The following is a 19198-nucleotide window of genomic DNA, read 5'->3' on the forward strand; positions in this document are numbered from 1 at the left end:
GTCGCAGGGCGGCCGGGCGTGGAGCGCCGTCCTAGGCATCTCCGGGGGGAGGGGGGCGAATCCTCCATCCCGCAAAGTCGTCCGCAGTTTGGTGTCGCGGTGTCAGAAACCGTGTTACCCTCTCTACCCCGCAGGCGTCACGGAGACTGCCTTAAGGCGGGAAGAGGTGGAAAAGCATCTGCAGAGAACGCTCCTGGGGCGCTCTGGCGCCCGATAGCCCGGCTCAGAGCAGCTAAGCTCCGGCCCGGCGCTCCAACCCCGGGCGTGAGTGACGGCCGCGGGGCCCGCCCTCGCGGAGTCACTTCCAGGTTGCGCGAGCACTTCCGGGTCGTCGGCGCGGCTCCGGGGTTCGTGCGGCCGCCGGAGAGGAGGTGGTGGGCGTCGGTGTCTCCTGCCGGGCTTCCGTGCGCTCGGCGGCGGGAAGCGCCGTCCCCTCCCCCAGGTACTGCGCGTCGGTGTGGCCCCTGCGTCCCCGGGTGTCCGCCCCGCTCCGGCGGGGTCCGGGTGAGGCGGCCGGGCCCGGCGCTGCGAGGTCGCGGTCGCGCGCGGGCCGGGCTGTGGGGGCCGCGGCGACCTGCGTTGTGGACCCCTCCCAACCCCCCGGCGCGGCGGGCCGCGGTTGTGCTGGGCCCGGGCGCCTGCCCCCGTGCTCTTGCATTGCCGAGGCCTGGCTGGTGCCGGTTCGTGCGGGAGAGGAGAGCCGAGTTCCAGCCCGCGGAGCTCAGTGAGAGGGTCCGAGCCGGCGCCTGGCGCAAACTTGCGGCGTCTCGGGGGGCGAGGCCCGGGGGTAGGGGAGGGTGGCCCTGGCGGCGGGGGCAGGACCCAGGGGCCAGCCCAGTGTGAACTGGATGAGGGAGGCGGGGGCGCTGGCAGGCCTTTGAGGACAGCCCCGAGCGGGGCTCCGTCGTGGGCAGGATGCCCCCAAGGGCACCGCTGGAGACGAGGGGCTCGCGGTAGGACGCAGGGTCTCGGGGACGCGGGCTAGGGGAAGGCTGAGAAGTGGGGATGCCCAGAAGGGTCCAGGCAAGGGCGAGTGTGGAAAGCGGGAAGCAAGTAGGAGGCGATTCCCGTCATCCCGCCGACCCGTCGCCTTGGCTGACCAGGGAGGCAGCGGCGAAGATGAAATGGCTGGACCTTGTGCGTGTGAGTGAGGCTGAGAGACCTTGTGGGGCCTCCGGTGGGGAAAATGGGCCGAGGGTGGGGGGATTCAGAGGCTCTTGGATAGGCCCAGGGAAGCAGGGAGTGGGCCGGGAGTGGGCACAAGGGAGCCCGGTAGTTGATGACTTGGAAGCCATCAGAATGGCGTCGTCGAAAGCCACGACCTGCATGTCCCCACTAGGGTGAGAAGCAGCAGGAGCGCTGTTGGTTGTTGCCGGGTGGCTAGAAGAGTTCAGGAGGGAGAGGGTCAGCCAACAGGACACTTAGGGGCAGGATGGGCCAGTGATGCTAGAGAACCCCAAAGGTGGAACTCCTGGAAACGAAGCCAGGACACTGTGTGGGAGGACAGAATCCGCCTTGCTGAGTGCTTGGGTCTGGCGACGATTGAGTATGGAGAATTAATTGGCTTTTCGCCCGTGCCGGGGGTGACTTGCCCCTCTGGCAGTTCGCGTTCACTCGAGACCTGCAGGCAGCGAGGAGTGAGCTTTAGAGGAATGGTAGGAAAGAAGTGCTCTGTTTTGCTGCAGAAGAGGAACAGAATAGAGTAGAGCTAGCGAGAAAGTGAGTCTTAAGTCTGGAAGAGGTGCTCTCCTGCTTGTTGGTGGGAATGATACATTGGAGTGGAGAGTAAGGAAACTTTGAATTGTTGGCACTGCCTCCTGGAGATCACTAGATGGTTTCGGGCCTAATGGCAGGTGGGATTGTATTGGTAAGGGCAGTGAATAGTTTGGCAATAAGTGATGGGAATGGGTTTTGGAGGCCACACCCGGTGGTGCTTAGGGTGTAAGCAACAGCACAGCAGGTAGGGTGTTTGCCTTGCACGTGGCCAACCCGGGTTCGATTCCTCCCCTCTGGCAGAGCCTGGCAAGCTACCAAGGGTATCCCGCTAGCACGTCAGAGCCTGGAAAGCTCCCCATGGCATATTCAATATGCCAAAAACATGACAACAAGTCTCACAATGGAGACTTTACAGGTGCCCGCTGGGGCAAATCGATGAACAACAGAAGGACAGTGCTGCAGTGTTTAGGAGTGACTCCTGGAGGTATGCAAGAGACCATATCAGTGCCAAGAATTCGAGTTATGGTCATGGGGAGACAAGACATCGGGTCTTACCACTAGAGCTAACTGACCAGCCCAGGTACTAGCATTTTCACCCTGACGCCAAGTTCATTTATTCACTAAACAAATGCACTTGGTACATACTAGGCATTTTTCTAGAAAGTAAAATGTTAACCATAAGCAAAAATCCATCATGGAACATCTCTTTTAGTGGCTAAGAAGCCAAATTGGCCAGAGTGGTAGTAGTACAGTGAGTAGGTGCTTGCCTTTCATGCAGTCAGCCCGTTCCAGTCCCTGCATCCCGTATGCCCATATGGTTCCAAAACAAAATGGAACTTACGTGGTTCTTTTTATAGGTTTTTCAGAGACATCCGTTTTGATCTGACTCTCCAGTTTACCCAGTACTATTGGAGGTATTTTCCTTGCTTTGTTATATCATCATGGTCCTTTGTCATAGGTTTGGTGTTATATGTATGTAGGTCTGTTTCTGGATACTTGTTCTTATTTCATGAGTACATTTTTAGGGGTTGTTTTTCCATCCCCACTTTATTGAGCTTTTACAATAGGTGAATGACTAATCTTGTCATATCCATTTTCTATCTATTTGTATGATTTTTGTCTTTCTTTGATTGTATTGATTCATCTGCATGTGTCAATCTTTATATCGTTAAAATACTTGGTCATGGTGTATGATCATTTTAATGAATTTAATTCCATTTGCTAATATGTTTTGAGAACAGTTATAATACTTTTACCATTTTATTAAGCAGTTTTTGTCATGAATGCTCACTTTACAAGTGCTTTTTCTGCATCTATTGATAGGGTTTTGTGACATTTTTTTTAATCTGTGCCTTTAAAAAATAGTTTTGGCACCACAACCAATGGTGCTCAGGGGTTACTCTAGGCTCTGCACTCAGGAATCGCTCCTGGCAGCGCTCAGGGGCCATATGAGATGCCAGGAATTGAACCCAGGTCAGCTGTGTACAAAGCAAATGCCCTACCTGCTGTACTATATAGCTCCAGCTCCTAATTTGTGCTTTTACTGATACTGCTTATTACATTCACTGATTTGCTGAAGTTGAGTCATCCTTACCTCCCTGGAATAAATCCTGATTGACCATATTTAGCAGTTAGTATGAATTTGATTTGCCAAAATTTTGTTGGAAGATTTTTGCACGTGTGTTTATCAAATATGCATTTACATTTACAGATAAATGTGTTTATCTGTATTTTTATTCATTTTTGTTTGCAGCCTGGAGCCAGGTAGGGCACAGCGGGTAGGGCGTTTGCCTTGCACACAGCCTACCCAGGTTCGATTCCTCCATCCCTCTCGGAGAGCCTGGCAAGCTACCAAGAGTATCCCGCCCCCAGGGCAGAGCATGGCAAGCTACCATGGTGTGTTCAATATGCCAGAAAAACAGTAACAGGTCTCACAATGGAGACCTTACTGGTGCCTGCTTGAGCAAATCGATGACCAACAGGAGGGCAGTGCTACAGTTTGTTTGGGGCCACACCCAGCAGCACTGGAGAGCTTACTTCTGGCTCAGTGCTCAGGAATCACTCCTGGTGGGCTCAGAGGATTGAGTGCTAGGATCGAACCCACTTGCCCAAGTGCAGGATGACATACCCTCTGTACTATCTCACTGGTCCCTATAGTTGTCTTTTTTGTGTGCTGTGCTTTCCTGATTTGGGAATGACAGTGTAGTGTTGCTCTCATAAAATGTGTTTGGGTCTTCAAATTTTGGAAGCACTTGAAAAGGATTTTAGGTCTTGTAACTGGTAGAACTCATTGATGAATCATTTGGTCTTCAGCTTCCATTCTTCGGGGAATTTATTATTATTTTATTTCTACGGTAACTTTGCCTCTACTAGTTATTATTTTTTAAATTATTGCTTTCTCACTTTTTTCTTTGTGCACTTAGCTAAAGGTTTATCTGTTTTGTTATTATCTTTTGTATTGTTACTTCATTTCTTTCCACTCTGATTTTTATTATTGTATCCCAATATGCAACCTGTTCCCATACATATTTACATTTTTTTAGAATGTAATATTCCACACATATTAGGTCATATAGTTTTTTTTGTCATTTAATGGCAATAATATACATTGTTACTTTTCTGTCTGGGTTACCTATGGGTTGATGGAAATGAGGTGTTGAATTTGCTTAAGATTATTGTGTTGCTGTCAGTGTCTCCCTGAAGTTCACTAATGCTTATTTTGTATGTTTAGGTGATACTGTATTCAGTACATAAATACTAATAACCAGCATCTTCTTGACAGATTCATCTTTTGGTCTTTATAGAGTATCTGTGTTGTATTACCTTCTTTTGATGGAGGCCTAATTTCTCTGGAGCATGATAGCCTTTTCCTTCTCTGTGGTTAGTTTGATGGACCTTCCTCCTTCCTTTCCTTATGAATCTCTTATGTTCAGAACTAACTGGCTGTCTTGTCAGTACAGTGTGCTGAGTTCTGTTTCTAAATGCACTGATGTGGTCTTGTTGGGTGAGTTGAGTTCATTCACATGTAAGGTGATTAATTCACTTAGATTGATTTATCGCTGCTGTGTTTCTGTTATTTCTGGTTATTATGTACTTCAGTTTCTTTTCCCTAGTCTGTCTCTTCCAGGTTTTTAATAGCTCTTAGGATTGTTTTTTGCTTTTCATGCTGAAGATAGTCTCTGTCCCCTGTTACCATATTTATACTTTTGGTTCTGTTCTATTTCTTAACATCATCAAGATTTTTGGATTTTTGTTTGTTTTTGATCCTGAGGAAAGCCTTTCAACACTTCTTGTAGCACAGGTTTGCCGTTGCTGAGCTCCATTAGTGTTTCTTTGTCTGGGAAAGCCTTCATTTCTCCATACTTTTTTAAAAATATTTTTCAGGGCAGAGTACTGTTGGCAGTTAGTTTCACACTTTCAGTATTTTGTATAGGTAATTCCATTTTCCCCTGGCCTTTAGATTTTCTGCTAGAAATCTGATATTAGCCTGGTAGAGGGACTACCCTGTGGTGTGATAAATGATAGTGAGCGTGTGGGCAGACACCCCACCAGTCTACCCACACTTACAGTGTCCTTTACCATTGACGCTTTCTTTAGCAGTCTTACAGTGCTGTCTTGGTTTAGGTCTTTCTGCATTTAGAAATGTGAACTTAAGCTCCTTAAAGTTCTTTGGTTTTTTCCTTACATTTGAGAGGCTCTCAACTTTTTTTACGCACTCTGTTCCTTTCTTATCTCTCTTCACCTTCTGAGATACCTATCATCTTTGGCTTTCCTCTTTTAATTATAATCTCACTGTTCTCCATATTGTTCCTAGGTCTTAATTCTTTATCCACTCCCGTTTGTCGTTACTGTCTTCAGTTTCGCTCCTTTGCATACTGAGTCTGCTCTGCTGTCTGTGGGCATCCTCATGCATTCATTGTGGTTTTCAAATCCAGTGTCTCTGCAGTTTTTCTTGTTAGTATCAGTCTCTTTGATAAAATGTTTTTTTCTGCATTTCCTTTCTTGTTTCATTATTTCCTTTTTTTAGAATGCATTTTGTTTTTCATTTATTTTCATGATAGTTATTTAAAATAGGGCTGAAGCGATAGCACAGCGGTAGGGAGTTTGCCTTACAAGCTGCCAACAAGGCCAACCCGAGTTCGATTCCTCTGCCCCTCTCGGAGAGCCCGGCAAGCTACTGAGAGTATCTCGCCCGCACGGCAGAGCCTGGCAAGCTCCCCGTGACGTATTCCATATGCCAAACACAGTAACAACAAGTCTCATGATGGAGACGTTACTGGGCCCGCTCGAGCAAATCGATGAACAACGGGAGGACCGTGATCCATGATCTATTTAAAATAATTTATGATCCTATAGTTTTTGTTTTTCCTTGTACTGATATATGCTGTACTACATTGCTTAGCTTGAGTATATTTTGTATATTGCATTGCTTGAATAAATCCCACTTGATCAGTATGATCTTTTTGGTGTATTTTGTTTGAATTTTGTTTGCTGATATTTTGCTTAGGAACTTTGCATCTTTATTCATCAAAATACAAGTGCTTTTGATATGAAGGTAGTGTTTGCTGCATATAAACTGGGATTGTGCCTATTTCTTCAACTCCAGTCTGTAAAAGATTGGGAATAGATCTTTAACAGTTTGGGAAAATTTACTACAAAAACCACATGATCATTTCATCAGTAGAAGCAGAGAAAGCATTTAATAACATCAGTACTCCTGATTTTAAAAATACTTAATAAAATGCGGTAAGAAAGAACTTTCCTTAGTACAGTTATAGGCATTTATCACAAAACCACAACTTGTATCTTTTTCTGTAGTGAAAAAACTGCTAGCTTTCTTTGTAGGATCAGTCACATGACAAAGTTGCCCATTCTAGGAACTTTTATTCAGTGTAGTATGGGATGTCTGACTGTAGCAGTTAGGCAAGAAAGAGATACTCAGGGTATCTAGATTGGAAAAGAAGTCAAATTTTCACTATTTGCAGATGATATGAGGCCAAGACTCTGCCTTAAAACTCTGCCCCCACCTCACCTGCCCACCCACTCCCCAACAAAAACACCTCCTGGAAACAATAAAGTGTCACTGTTTATTGGCAGTTTATTGGAACAGTAATATGGCAGGCTGCGAATCCACATAAAAAAATACATGGCAGGCTGGAGCGATAGCACAGTGGGTAGGACGTTTGCCTTGCACGCGGCCGACCTGGTTTCGATTCCCAGCATCCCATATGGTTCCCTGAGCACGGCCAGGAGTAATTCCTGAGTGCATGAACCAGCAGTACTGCGCAATGCTGGGTGTGACCCAGAAAAAAAAAAAATACATGGCATTCCTATATGCAAACAGTGAAATAGAAGAGGGAAAAGAATTCCATTCCCAATTGCACCACAAAAATATCACGTTCCTGGAAATTAACTTAACAAAAGAATTGAAAGACTTTTATAAAGAAAACTATAATTCACTGCTAAAAGAAATGACAAAGAAAATGAAAACACATTCCCTGTTTGGATTGGAAGGATTAATATTGTCAAAATGACAATCTTGCCCAAAGCATTATACAGATTCAGTTCAGTTTCTATAAAAATGTCCATGACATTTTTAAAAAGTCATAATCCAAATGCTACTGAAATTTATAAGGAGTGATAAAGAAACCCTTAGTGACAAAAACTTAGAAGAAAAAGAAGATGGGAGACTTTTCTTTACCCACCTTTAACCTGTACTATACAGCTGTAGTAAACAAGACTGTTGACTGGAATAAGCACAGATTCTCAGATTAATGGAATGGAATTGAGATCCTAGAGACAGATCCGCAGATATATATATATATTCAACAAAGGAGCAAGCGTATAAAGTGGAGTAAGGAAAGTCTCCTCAACAAATAGTGTTGGGGAAACGGGTCAGCCACATAAAATCATAAAATATTGGTCACAGACTCCCATCTCACACCATGCACAAAAGTCAATTCAAAATGGATTAAAGACCACAATATTAAAGTCAGTTCAAAATGGATTAAAGACCACAATATTAAAGTCAGTTCAAAATGTATTAAAGACCATAATATCAGACCTGAATCCATAAGTTATTTTTAGGAAAACATGCGCAGAGCCTTTTGTGACATTGAACCTAGAGGCATCTTTGGTGATCAGTGCCATTGGCTACACAAACTGAAGCAAAGATAAACAAATGGGATTACATCAAATTAAGCATCTTTGCAGACAAAGAAACAGTGGCCAAAATAGACACCCCCACAGACTGGGAAAAAATACTTCCCCACCACTCAATGTCGTGAAAGATAAATAAAGCACTTGTAAAACTTAACAAGAAAAAAAAATGGGACAAGATATGAACAGAAATTTCCTCAAGGAATACATAAGGGCAATATAGGTTCATGAAATGTGTTCTAAATCACTGATCAGGGGAATACAAATTGACACGAAATAGCACCACACACCACTGAGACTGATGCACATCAAAAACAATCAGTATTGGTATGCATGTGGGGAAAAAGGACAACTCATCCACTGCTGGTGGGAATGTAAAGGGGTTCAACCCTTTTGGAAAATAACATGGATTCATGTCCAAAAACTAAGTACTGAGCTTATGACCCAGCAAATCCACTTCTGGGCATGTACTTCAAAAAACTCTACTCAGAAAAGGCATTTGCATTCCTATGTTCATTGTAGCACTATTCGTTTATAGCCAAAGTCTGGAGACAATCCAAGTGTTCAAGAACAGATATCTGGATAAAGAAACTGGTTATATATACACACAGAAATACTTATAAGTAAAGATGAAATCATGCAGTTTGCTGCTACATGGTTGGAGCTGGAGGGTTTTGTGCCAAGTGAAGTCAGCCAGGTAAAGGTAAAAGGTAAAGGCCCTCCCGTTGATCGTCGATTTGCTCAAGTGGGCCCAGTAACGTCTCCATTGGAGACTTTTGTTGTTACTGTGTCTGGCATATCGAATACTCTCGGTAGCTTGCCGGGCTCTCCGAGAGGGGCGGAGGAATCGAACTCGGGTCAGCCATGTTGGCCGCTTGTAAGGCGAACGCCCTACTGCTGTGCTATCGCTCCAGCCAAGGAGAGACAAACGCAGAATTATCTCTCATGTGGAATTTAAAGTAACATGATAATGACCACAAACAAACCTGAGTGAAAACTGTCCTACAGAACTGAGTTTACTGTGGTGAGGAGATCAGAGTTTGGGGTAGGGGTGGTGGGGCAGTAACTGAGACCGGGGTAGATGGAAATTGATATTCTGGTAGAGGGTGTGGGGTTGGAACATTGTGAGCCCAAGTCAACACACAGTTCCTCTTAAGGCCAGGCCACAGGCCTTTCCCAGACTTACCCACAGCCCACCCCATTCCACCAGTCAGGCTGTCAGATTTCCCCTTGGATACTGATGGAGATGCCCAGCTTGGTAGACAGCTCAGATTTCCCCTCCCTCCTCCATCTCCCCTCAGAATTACCATACAAACCCTGAGGCATCAGCTGACCTCTGGCTGTGTGTTGTGGGGAGATTTGCCTATGGGTGACTTATTCCACCCTCAGATGTTAAAAGACTGTACATTCTAATAAATGTCCATAATTTGCATAAAAGCCTATGCTGAAATAATACAAAAATGAAAGAAACCTTGAAGTATTTCTTATAATTCTTAAATTATAATTGTACTTACAACAAGTTCACAATGTTTTATTTTAAATACTTTATTAAATTTTTAGGGTATCAATGCAAGCCTGAATAAGGAAACAACTTCTCCTGAACCATGGCATATCAGTTGTACAGAAATACTACTTTGGGAAACAGTCTTCAGGAGAGCCTTGATGAGCTCATACAGGTGGGAGAGTAAAAGCTAATATTTGTATTTAGATGGAGCTGCTGTAATTCTTGTACCCCTCTTCTCAGGCAAAGGGATGCGAGATTAATTATCTTAGATTGTTTGATCCAACAAGTCAGTATGCAAATAAGTAACTTCAAATTTCCTTGCTTTATACTATCCTGAATTGGGACACAAAATGTCATTAAATGTTATAATAGATTGTTATTTTTGTTAAACATAAAAGACTGAATTGGTTTGATTATTTATGTATACATATATATTTGAAATTAAAGTTCACACATATATGTGTACATAATTAGGTTTAATTGGGGGTGAGCATGGCTGGGAGTGGTTGGGGACTGTTCTCAGCCCAGTGCTTTGAGATCAATCCCAGGATGCCTAAATCATATCTTGCACTTCAGCCTGCTCTACTATTTCTCTGACCCACGACTTACAAGATTTTAATAAATATTATTATTGGTCCTCCCTTTTATGCAAAAGAAATGATTCCTTCAATTACTTGGTGCATTTTTCCAGACACTGAGAAGAAGTGATAGGCAAAGTTTTGATAGGGTACTGAGTATCATTGTGTGGCTTTCTCTTTTATTTGTATCAAAATGATACAAGAAAATATTGTCATGCTTGTTAATTGCCATTATGGCAGAGCAAATAAAGGGATGCTATTTCAGAGGCTCTAGTTAACCTCACTTAAACTTTAGATGATAATTTGCATTTAGTTTTAAAATTTTTGTCTTTAGTACTCTTCCCTAAGTGGTTTTATGTATGACAATTGCCATTTCTCAGTCTCAGCAGATCACCCCGCAACTTGCCCTCCAAGTCCTACTCCAGTTTGATAAGGCTATAAATTCAGCACTGGCTCAGAGGGTCAGGAACCGAGTCAACTTCAGGGTAAGCTTATTTGCTTTCATATGTAAACTTGCACTGATAATTACTGTGTGTTATTCGGTTTTTAAGCATACCTCCATGGCATAATAAAACTTAAATAACAAAATTACACAGAACTATTAGATTTTTATCCCGTTGTTTCGCAAATTAGCCAATGTCTGGTTTCTTATCTTCCCTGAAGAGTTAGATTTCAAACACATGAAACACTGCCTGCAGGATTTGAAGATAAGTGACAAAATAATCCAGAGGGTTTTATTTTAATTTTCAAACTAACCTTCAATTGTCCTTGGAAAGTATAGAGTTAATTCAAGAATTCTTAATGTTGCCTCCAAAAATTTTGTGATTACATGGTTGATAAAGATCGAGATTGGTGACTAATAATGGTCTAGTAACTTGGTCTGATTTGAATATTTTTGCTTTAAATAGTAACCCGAACTTAAGCAAAATCCCCAATTTGATGGTAAAGAAGCATGTGGAATTATAATCATTCCACATTATGATATGCAATAGTATTTGTTGATATTTATTATAGTTACCTTTTGTGCTTATAAGGGAAACCATAAAGTAGGAACCCAAAGATGAAAATGTAGAAAGATTAGTGTATGGAAAGAATATAGAAATTAATTGATTTGATTTAGGAGTACCTTGGTATTTTCTTTTTTAAAAGCTATTTAAACACTGTGTTTGACAAAGTTGTTTGTAATAGAGTTGCTTCAGGCATTTAATGTTCCCACCCTCTCCCCAAGCCCTTCACAGGCACAAAATAATTTATTTTATATTGCTTGTTATACCAAAATGGCTAATGAAATTACTGAAAAGTACTTCAGAAAACAGACCTATGACAGGCATTTGCCTCTCACAGGGCTAGGGCTGCTTGAGAGATCTCTGGTACTTTACAGGGTCTCCCAAGTACCACTAGGGGTGTATCTCAAAAAAGCCAGACAAATAATGTGTTCCCCAGTTATATGAGAAAATATGTATTTAAGGTACATTGAAGATAAAGATGCAGTTGGGCCAAAAGACTGTTACATCAGTTAGTTACCTAGTACCAGGAAGCTTGACCAGGGTTGTTTGGGACCCTGTGCAGTCTATCATCCTCTGATTCCCAGCATTACTGGCCCCCTGCCTTGCCTGGTGTATCCCTGGAAGCCCCCCCAAAGCCCCCCCAAAGCCCCCCTGGGATGTCTCTGCTGCTACCTAGCAGCACCACACCCAGTCTTAGCATGGAGCATCTGTCTCCTTGGCTGAGTATTGCCCCACGGTGGCACCCAAAGGCCACCTGAGCACTGTTTGGGAGCACCCTTCCCCCCCCCCACACACACACAGACACATCACAACCTATTGATCCATGTAGCAAGAATTTTTTTTTCTTTTTCTTTTTGGACCACACCTGGAGATACTCAGGGGTTACTCCTGATTCTGCACTCAAAAATCACTTCTGGCAGTTCCCAGCAGACCATATGGGATGCTGGGGATAGAACCGAGTTCGAGTTTGGCCGCATACAAGGCAAATGCTCTACCTGTTGTACTGTCGCTCTGACCCTGTAGCAAGAATTTTAAATAAATTACAGTAATTACTATTTTTTGTTGGGATTTTAGCTCACAGATCCAAAACCAGTGGAAGAAAATGACTCAGAATTTATCTGGCTAGTTTATTTTTATATTGTTAGTTCATGTTAATTACCTATGCTGATTCTAATTCAAATGTAGAAATCATTTAATAATTATATATAAAAATAATATAGGTTTTAGGCTTTATTTTGAGCATGTGTTCCATCATAAAATGAAGTTTATATACTTAAGCTATAATTAGTAGAATTTCAACATATCTGAAAGTGAATGTTGAAATACCATAAATCCCACTCACATACCTTGTGTAGTTCCTGCCAGTTGGCTGTGATGGTAGCCTGTACTCCTAGGGTTGTTGGCTGCACATCAGGTTAGAAATGCCAGAAGTCAGCCATCAACTTGTCTCTTCAGCTTTCCAGTGGCTCAGCCTGTACTCAAGGACCAGATCTAATTATTGTTTTATTTTATTTTGTTTTATTACATATACAGTTCTGTGTCCCTTTTTTCACTTGGTGTTATACATAAGTGACTTTCCCATGCATTAGTTTCACCATTCCACATGGCTTGCCAAATTATTTGTTTCTACATAGTTTGTGGTACTTTTGGTAATTTCTTTTTGCAAACCCTTACTTCCCTTGAGAACACACTGGTTTACTTCATTTCATTGGCTCTTCTTTCTCATTTCACAGGACCACCCTTCATATCACTAATGTCATTTTGTTTTAAAAAAAATCTCAAATAGCACAGCTGGTAGGGCATTTGCTTTACATGTGGCCGACCCGGGTTTGATTCCCAGCATCCCATACGGTCCCCTGAGCACCGCCAGGAGTGATTCCCGAGTGCAGAACCAGGAGTAACCCCTGTGCGTTGCCTGGTGTGACCCAAAAAGAAAAAGAAAAAAAAAGAAAAGAAAAATCTCTCCATTCTGTTGATTCCCCCTTGCTACTCTGATAGCAAAGCCCCTTCCACTTCTGACTCATGACTGGGCTAGGAAACACTGATTGACTTCTCAGCTGTTTTCTAGCATCCATCTAGTCCTCCTTCTACTTCTGGTCACCACCAAAAATACAAATCCTATTACTCCTCGCCTTCAAATGCTCCATTGGCCTCCAAACACCCTGACAATGTATAGGGCTAAATTTTTCCAAGGTTCTCCATTGTCTCTTTCACTGTAGCATCCCGAGTCATTGTATTTTCTGGAATTTTCTCTCCCATTCCAAGTTCTTATTGTCCCATCTCTACCCGGACTCTCGTTCACTCATCAGATTCAACTTAATCTTCATTCTGTAAAAGAAGCCTTCTCTACCGTGTTTCCTGTACCCTCAGGTTCAGCTTTCTTGTTTTACTCAGTAATTATGTGATTGCAGTGATGTACTGTGTATAGTCACAAATTGACAGGTCCCAGTGAACTGTACCATATACCCTACATGTGCATATACCACATTTCGATTGTATTATTTTGGGATCTCTGCAATGTTTCCTTACCTTTTAGAAATTTTCTTTCAATGTTTAGATACATATTTCTAATCCTAAAAGGAAAGCATGTTGCTAGAAGAATGTTAATTGAATAGGATAGTAATGATGAGGTCTTAATGGCTAATACAGTGATAGCCAATGTATGATGATACTTTAAACATAATGGGATAAGATTAATTAATTAATTAAGGAATTCCCTGCTTGTGTACAAATTCAGAGAATGACACATACAAAATGTTTCTTTTTATATGTTCCTGTGGGCTGGAGCGATAGCACAGCGGGTAGGGCGTTCGCCTTACACGCGGCCAACATGGCCGACCCGAGTTCGATTCCTCCGCCCCTCTCGGAGAGCCCGGCAAGCTACCGAGAGTATTCGATATGCCAGACACAGTAACAACAAAGTCTCCAATGGAGACGTTACTGGGCCCGCTCGAGCAAATCGACGATCAACGGGAGGGCCTTTACCTTTTACCTTTATATGTTCCTGTGCAAATGCAACTGAGGCTGTTGGAACATTGTAAGACTGAAACCCAGTCATGGACAACTTTGTAACTGTGTCGCTCAAGGTGATTTAATATTAAAAATAAATAAGAAAGAAAATACAAGTGAACTTTATAATTTAGCCACAGGAGGGCAGTAGAAATTCATACTTAAATTTCTGTTCAGCTTTTATTAAACACCAGATAAGTAAATTTGTCAACTCTGCCAGTACTGAAAATGGTCTGCTAACTAAAATTCTTCTCTTTCTTCCTTTAGCAAATTAATTAATTTTAAGTGATAGCATGAAAATTAAACTTGTGAACAAGCCAAGTATTTTATAATCGTTCTCAAGAATTATGTGCTTGATAGTTGATTTAATTGCTTTGGGGAAAAAAATGACTCTTCAATGGTATGTCTGTTTTCTTTTAAAGGGCTCTCTAAATACATACAGATTTTGCGACAATGTGTGGACTTTTGTATTGAATGATGTTGAATTCAGAGAGGTGACAGAACTTATTAAAGTGGATAAGGTGAAAATTGTAGCCTGTGATGGTAAAAGTAAGTGTTCTTATAATTACTGGGAAAGCCAGGTGATTTAAAATCCTTTCTGTGATTTTTTAGAAAGTCTTTATTTGAAACTAAAGGGATTGGGGGGGAATGGCTATTAATACACTCCCAGTTAGAGATCTGGTTTCTAGCCTAACTAGATTCAGAGTTCAAACATTCCTTTTACTGACTTTAGGTACAAACATTTTATATGACTTACATTTCCTCCAGTTGAATCAGTAGGGGGTAGAAATGAGCAAATAAGCTCTCTCCTGTTTCAGTTGCGAATCTGAAATGTTTTCCAGACTTCTTATAGCCAACTCTTTAAGGAAGTGTTTTCATTTTGACAACTCACCTTATGATTTTTGTGTTGGGGACATGTATACTTATATGTTTAAAAAATGGTTATTTGAAAGATTTTAATTAAATAAGAACATTATTATCATAATGATAAAGATCCATTCCTCTGATCCGTAAGGTCTGTGTAGATGTACTTTTCACAGCAGACTTAGAAATTTGTTCAGGTCATTGTTTCAAAAACTATTCCTTTTTTTTCTGTTCCACAATTATGTTTCTGCTAATTGTATTTTAAAGACACTTCTGGTTATTTTTACTCTATGATGACACATTTGCAAGTGGGTCGTTTTCTACACGTAAGTCAACTGTTCAATTAAACCTGGCTTTTAATGCCCACTTAAGATGCTGTCTTAAGCCCTTCCGAGGCTTTTCTTCCAGGTCACAAAATGTCTGAAACTAGCAATCTTGTAATGACTTTTGCCTCTAGACGCTAACTAGGAAGGAGGATTCTAAGAGTACTCTTTAATATAGGCATTAGGGACTCTTCTTTTCTGTTGTGGTAGTGAGTAATGACTTTCCATCATTGTTGGATCACAAATAACATTTTTATGTTTTAGATATTGTGTACTTTTTCATATATTTTTAATTTCTTATAATTTATAATTTTCTTATAATAACCTCAAACCCCTTGGGCTTTTTGATTTTTCTAGACAGCAGAATTAAATCAAAATAGTGATACAGATCTCTGTTGTTGAACATTAGCTTCATATTAATGGAAATGTTCCATTTGCATTGGTACATTGAAATGTGTAAACAGCAACTGGGTAATTTAATGTTTTCATTCTTACTTGTTCATTGTAACCACATGTCACAATCATATGTGACCACCATATTGGACAGCACAGATGTAGACCATGAGTGTCAATTTTAAGTCTTTTGAAATTTACTGTTTGCAAGGTTAGAAAGGTTGAAAAAACTGTTCTACCTTGGTTATAACTTCAGGTGCATGGACTGTTGGTATGCAGGACAGACACCAGTGCACAGGTGTGAAAAAGTTGAAGAACACCAGCTTAGACTAGGTGCCATGTACTTTCTGTCAGCAGAAAAGAACAGAGAGATATCTTTTCTAAAATTGAAATATGAATGGTTTGATATTGAGAGGTAGTTTAAGATAAAATTTCTTAATGACCAAATTAAAGAATACTACTATAAAATAAGTCTTCGGGCCAGAGAGATAGTACAGCAGATAGGATGCTTACCTTGCATGCAGCGACCTGGGTTTGATCCCCAACACCCCATAGGGCCCTCTAAACCTGCTAGGAGTGATCCTAAGCACTGCTGGGCGTGCGCCCCCCACCCCCCAAAAAATATATTTTAAAAGTCAGCTTTCAAAAATAAAGTTGAGTTTCTAATATTGAAATACAGATAAAAGTGGTAGTGGCTAGAATTGGCTTCTTTCTCACTGGGAATTAAATTTAGTGTTGTTCTAACTTGTCCTTTGTGACTTAAAATTTGAGCACAGTACAGTACTAAAGGAAAAATATATGGTTATGTAGCAGTTCTATGAACTAAATTCACTCTTAGTTTTCTTGTGTAAATATGGAGGGCTAGGCATGATCATTTGTCTCTTGTCTTCAAAGCAGGATGTTGGGAAGGTTTTCTGTGGTCAGCTTGTCACCAACCTTAGGGGCTCTTCACATTGCAAGCCAGAACCTTGTTATTTCTTGTTACTATGTTACTATTTTTTTAAGATGTTCTTAAAATATTTACATTTAAAAGTAATTTGCAAGCCAGAACCTTGTTATTTCTTGTTATTATGTTACTATTTTTTTTAAGATGTTCTTAAAATATTTACATTTAAAAGTAATTTGCGTCAGTGGCTGAATAAATAGCAGTACTCCTACATAATAAAAAAGAAGAAGAAGAAGAAGGAAAAAAAAAAGTAATTTGTGGGGCTGGAGCGATAAATAGTGCAGCGGGTAGGACATTTGCCTTGCACACGACCAAACCGGGTTTAATCTCCAGCATCCCATATGATCCCCCGAGCACCACCAGGGGTAATTCCTGAGCACTGCCGGGGTGTGACCCAAAAAGAAAAAAAAGTAATTTGCTTTTTAAATTGACTCTTTTCTCTCCTCTGTTTCCCAGATACCGGATCCAATACTACAGAATGAGTAGAAAATGCAGTGGCTTTTTTATGCCGTCCTCGTTATCCACTATTTGGAGAGAAGCACAGAAGAGACTTTTTTTATTTATTCTAGCATTGCAGAAATCACTACACTGTGCTAGACTATCAGAATCCCATTAGAAAGACACCTGTACTTCTGTAACATCTCATAATTGTTATGATACAGCATGAAGAAGCAGCTTTTTTCAAATGACAAATCAGACATTGTTGTTGCCTTCCTAAGAACGTTCTTTAATAAACTCATTTTAAAACAGTGTGAGTAATGACCGGTAAGCTGTTAAAATAGCAGTATGATGATATATTAGGTATCTGTTTTGCAAAAGCACATATCTCCTGCGGACATTAGAAATGCTTTTATTTCAATAGGCAGGTTCTGTCAACCATAACTTTATCAGCAAGGCAAAACCAAAATCTGGATCGGAGTTTTAGTTAGGAAAAAATGCCCTTTATTTAAAAAGTCCTTTTTTAAAGTTAATTTATTTTAATTATTTTGATTTTGATTAATCAAATCACTGTGAATGAGATACAAGTACAAAGTTGTTTATGATTGAATTCCAGGCATACAGTGTTCCCAACACCCAACCCTTCACCAGTGTACATGTCCCACCACCAATGTCCCCAGTTTCCTCTCTCTCTCTCTCTCTCTCTCTCTCTCTCTCTCTCTCTCTCTCTCTCTCTCTCGTCTTTCCTCTCCCCCTCGCTCCCTCTCAAAAAGACCATTTTTAAAAAGTATAAAACTAAGGATAAATCACTTCAATTTATTTTGTTTTGATAGCTTCCATAACCTAAACAAAACAAAAAACTTATTTTCCAAAAATTTAAAATTGTCCACAGAGCATGTAAATTATTCCTTGAGTTGACCATATTGGTGAAGATTCACATATTTTAAAGTAATCTACGTGTGGTTTTGAGAGCTAGTAGTTCTGCCTAACTTATGGCAGAACCCAGTTCAGTCCCAGCACCACATGGTTTCCCTGAACAAGGCCAGAAGTGATCCTTGAACATAAAGCTTAGGAGTGAGCCCTCAGCAGTGCAAGGTATAGCCTCAGAGAATCCTTCAAAGTAAAACAAAGATCTACATCTTACCAGTTATTAGACACTCAACAAAAAATCTTATTAAATACAGGCCATATTTTGTGTAGTTGAAAAAGTTTTTCCTTGTCTGTGAGCCTCAATAATTAATAAAAAATAAAAATCTTTTCTAAGACTCCCTCAGAAGATGTCAGACATTAGGTAGTTGAGTGACTAGAACAGCTACAGCTGAATCCAGACCTTTCCTCCACTCCTAATACCCTATCAGCACTAATGATGAAAATAACTTGATTATTTTCATTTTAGGCACCATGATTTACAAACTATGGTGGAGGCTCATGCATAAAACAATCTAGCTGCATATCCTCCATCAGCATGCCAGCCTCCCTCTACCATTGTTTCACTAATAGTTGATTATACTGATACCTGATATCAAGTTATTTATTCCCAGATGTATAATTGCTGGGTCATATGGAAGCTCAAGTATTTTGAGTAGTTTCCATATTTTCATTAAAGCTGCATCAGTCAACATTTCTACCAGTAGTGAATGAGGATCTCTTTCCCCACGTGCCCACTGACACTGCTTGTTTTTGTTTTTTTGTGATGTCTGCCTGCCAGTCTCACTACTATGAGATGACTTGTGTTACCCTGATGATAAGTGATACAGCATTTTTTTCATCTGCTTTTTGGCCATCTGTGTGTCTTTGAGAAAGCTTCTATTTATCCCTTCACCCCATTTTTAATGGGGTTTTAGTCTTGTAAAGTTCTACCAGTACGCTTTATCAGATAAGTAGTGCATAAATACTTTGTCCTAGTCTTTGGGGTGTCTTTTTATTCTGTTCATTGTTTCACTTGCCACGCAGAAGCTTCTTAGTTTGATGTCCCATTTGTTTTTCTTTGCTTCACTTTGCTTGGCCAATAGCATTAAATTATTAAAGATTAAAGATACTTCTGCTTGTTTTCCTCAACATAAAATATGGATTCAGGTCTGATATCAAGGTCTTTAATTCCTTTTGAATGGAATTTTGTGCATTATGTGAGGTAGGGGATCGAAGGGTTTTTTGATTTTGGTTTTATTTTTGCGTATGACTGATCAGTCTTCCCAGCATTTCTTGAAGAGGCTCACCTTGCTCCATTAAAAATATTTTGCTCCTTTTTCAGAGATTAACTG

The 19198-nt window shown here is 41.0% G+C and overlaps 1 protein-coding gene across 2 annotated transcripts; it reads left to right on the forward strand.

Moving 5' to 3' along the window:
- The first annotated feature begins 330 nt into the window (after positions 1-330).
- On the forward strand, positions 331-17254 carry GTF2A2 (general transcription factor IIA subunit 2). Of its 2 annotated transcripts, XM_056130737.1 has the most exons (5): positions 331-442; positions 9436-9551; positions 10338-10442; positions 14396-14522; positions 16956-17254. In XM_056130737.1, the coding sequence occupies exons 2-5, from the start codon at positions 9480-9482 to the stop codon at positions 16979-16981; spliced, it is 330 nt and encodes a 109-aa protein (XP_055986712.1). In that variant the 5' UTR covers positions 331-442; positions 9436-9479; the 3' UTR covers positions 16982-17254. The 2 variants fall into 2 exon arrangements, with proteins under 2 accessions (XP_055986712.1, XP_055986713.1); XM_056130738.1 differs by lacking the exon at positions 331-442 and having other exon boundaries at positions 9434-9551; positions 10292-10442.
- The last annotated feature ends 1944 nt before the right edge of the window (positions 17255-19198 follow it).

This window comes from Sorex fumeus, unplaced genomic scaffold (assembly GCF_029834395.1).
Source record: "Sorex fumeus unplaced genomic scaffold, SorFum_2.1 ptg000081l, whole genome shotgun sequence".
Taxonomy (NCBI): Eukaryota; Metazoa; Chordata; class Mammalia; order Eulipotyphla; family Soricidae; genus Sorex; species Sorex fumeus.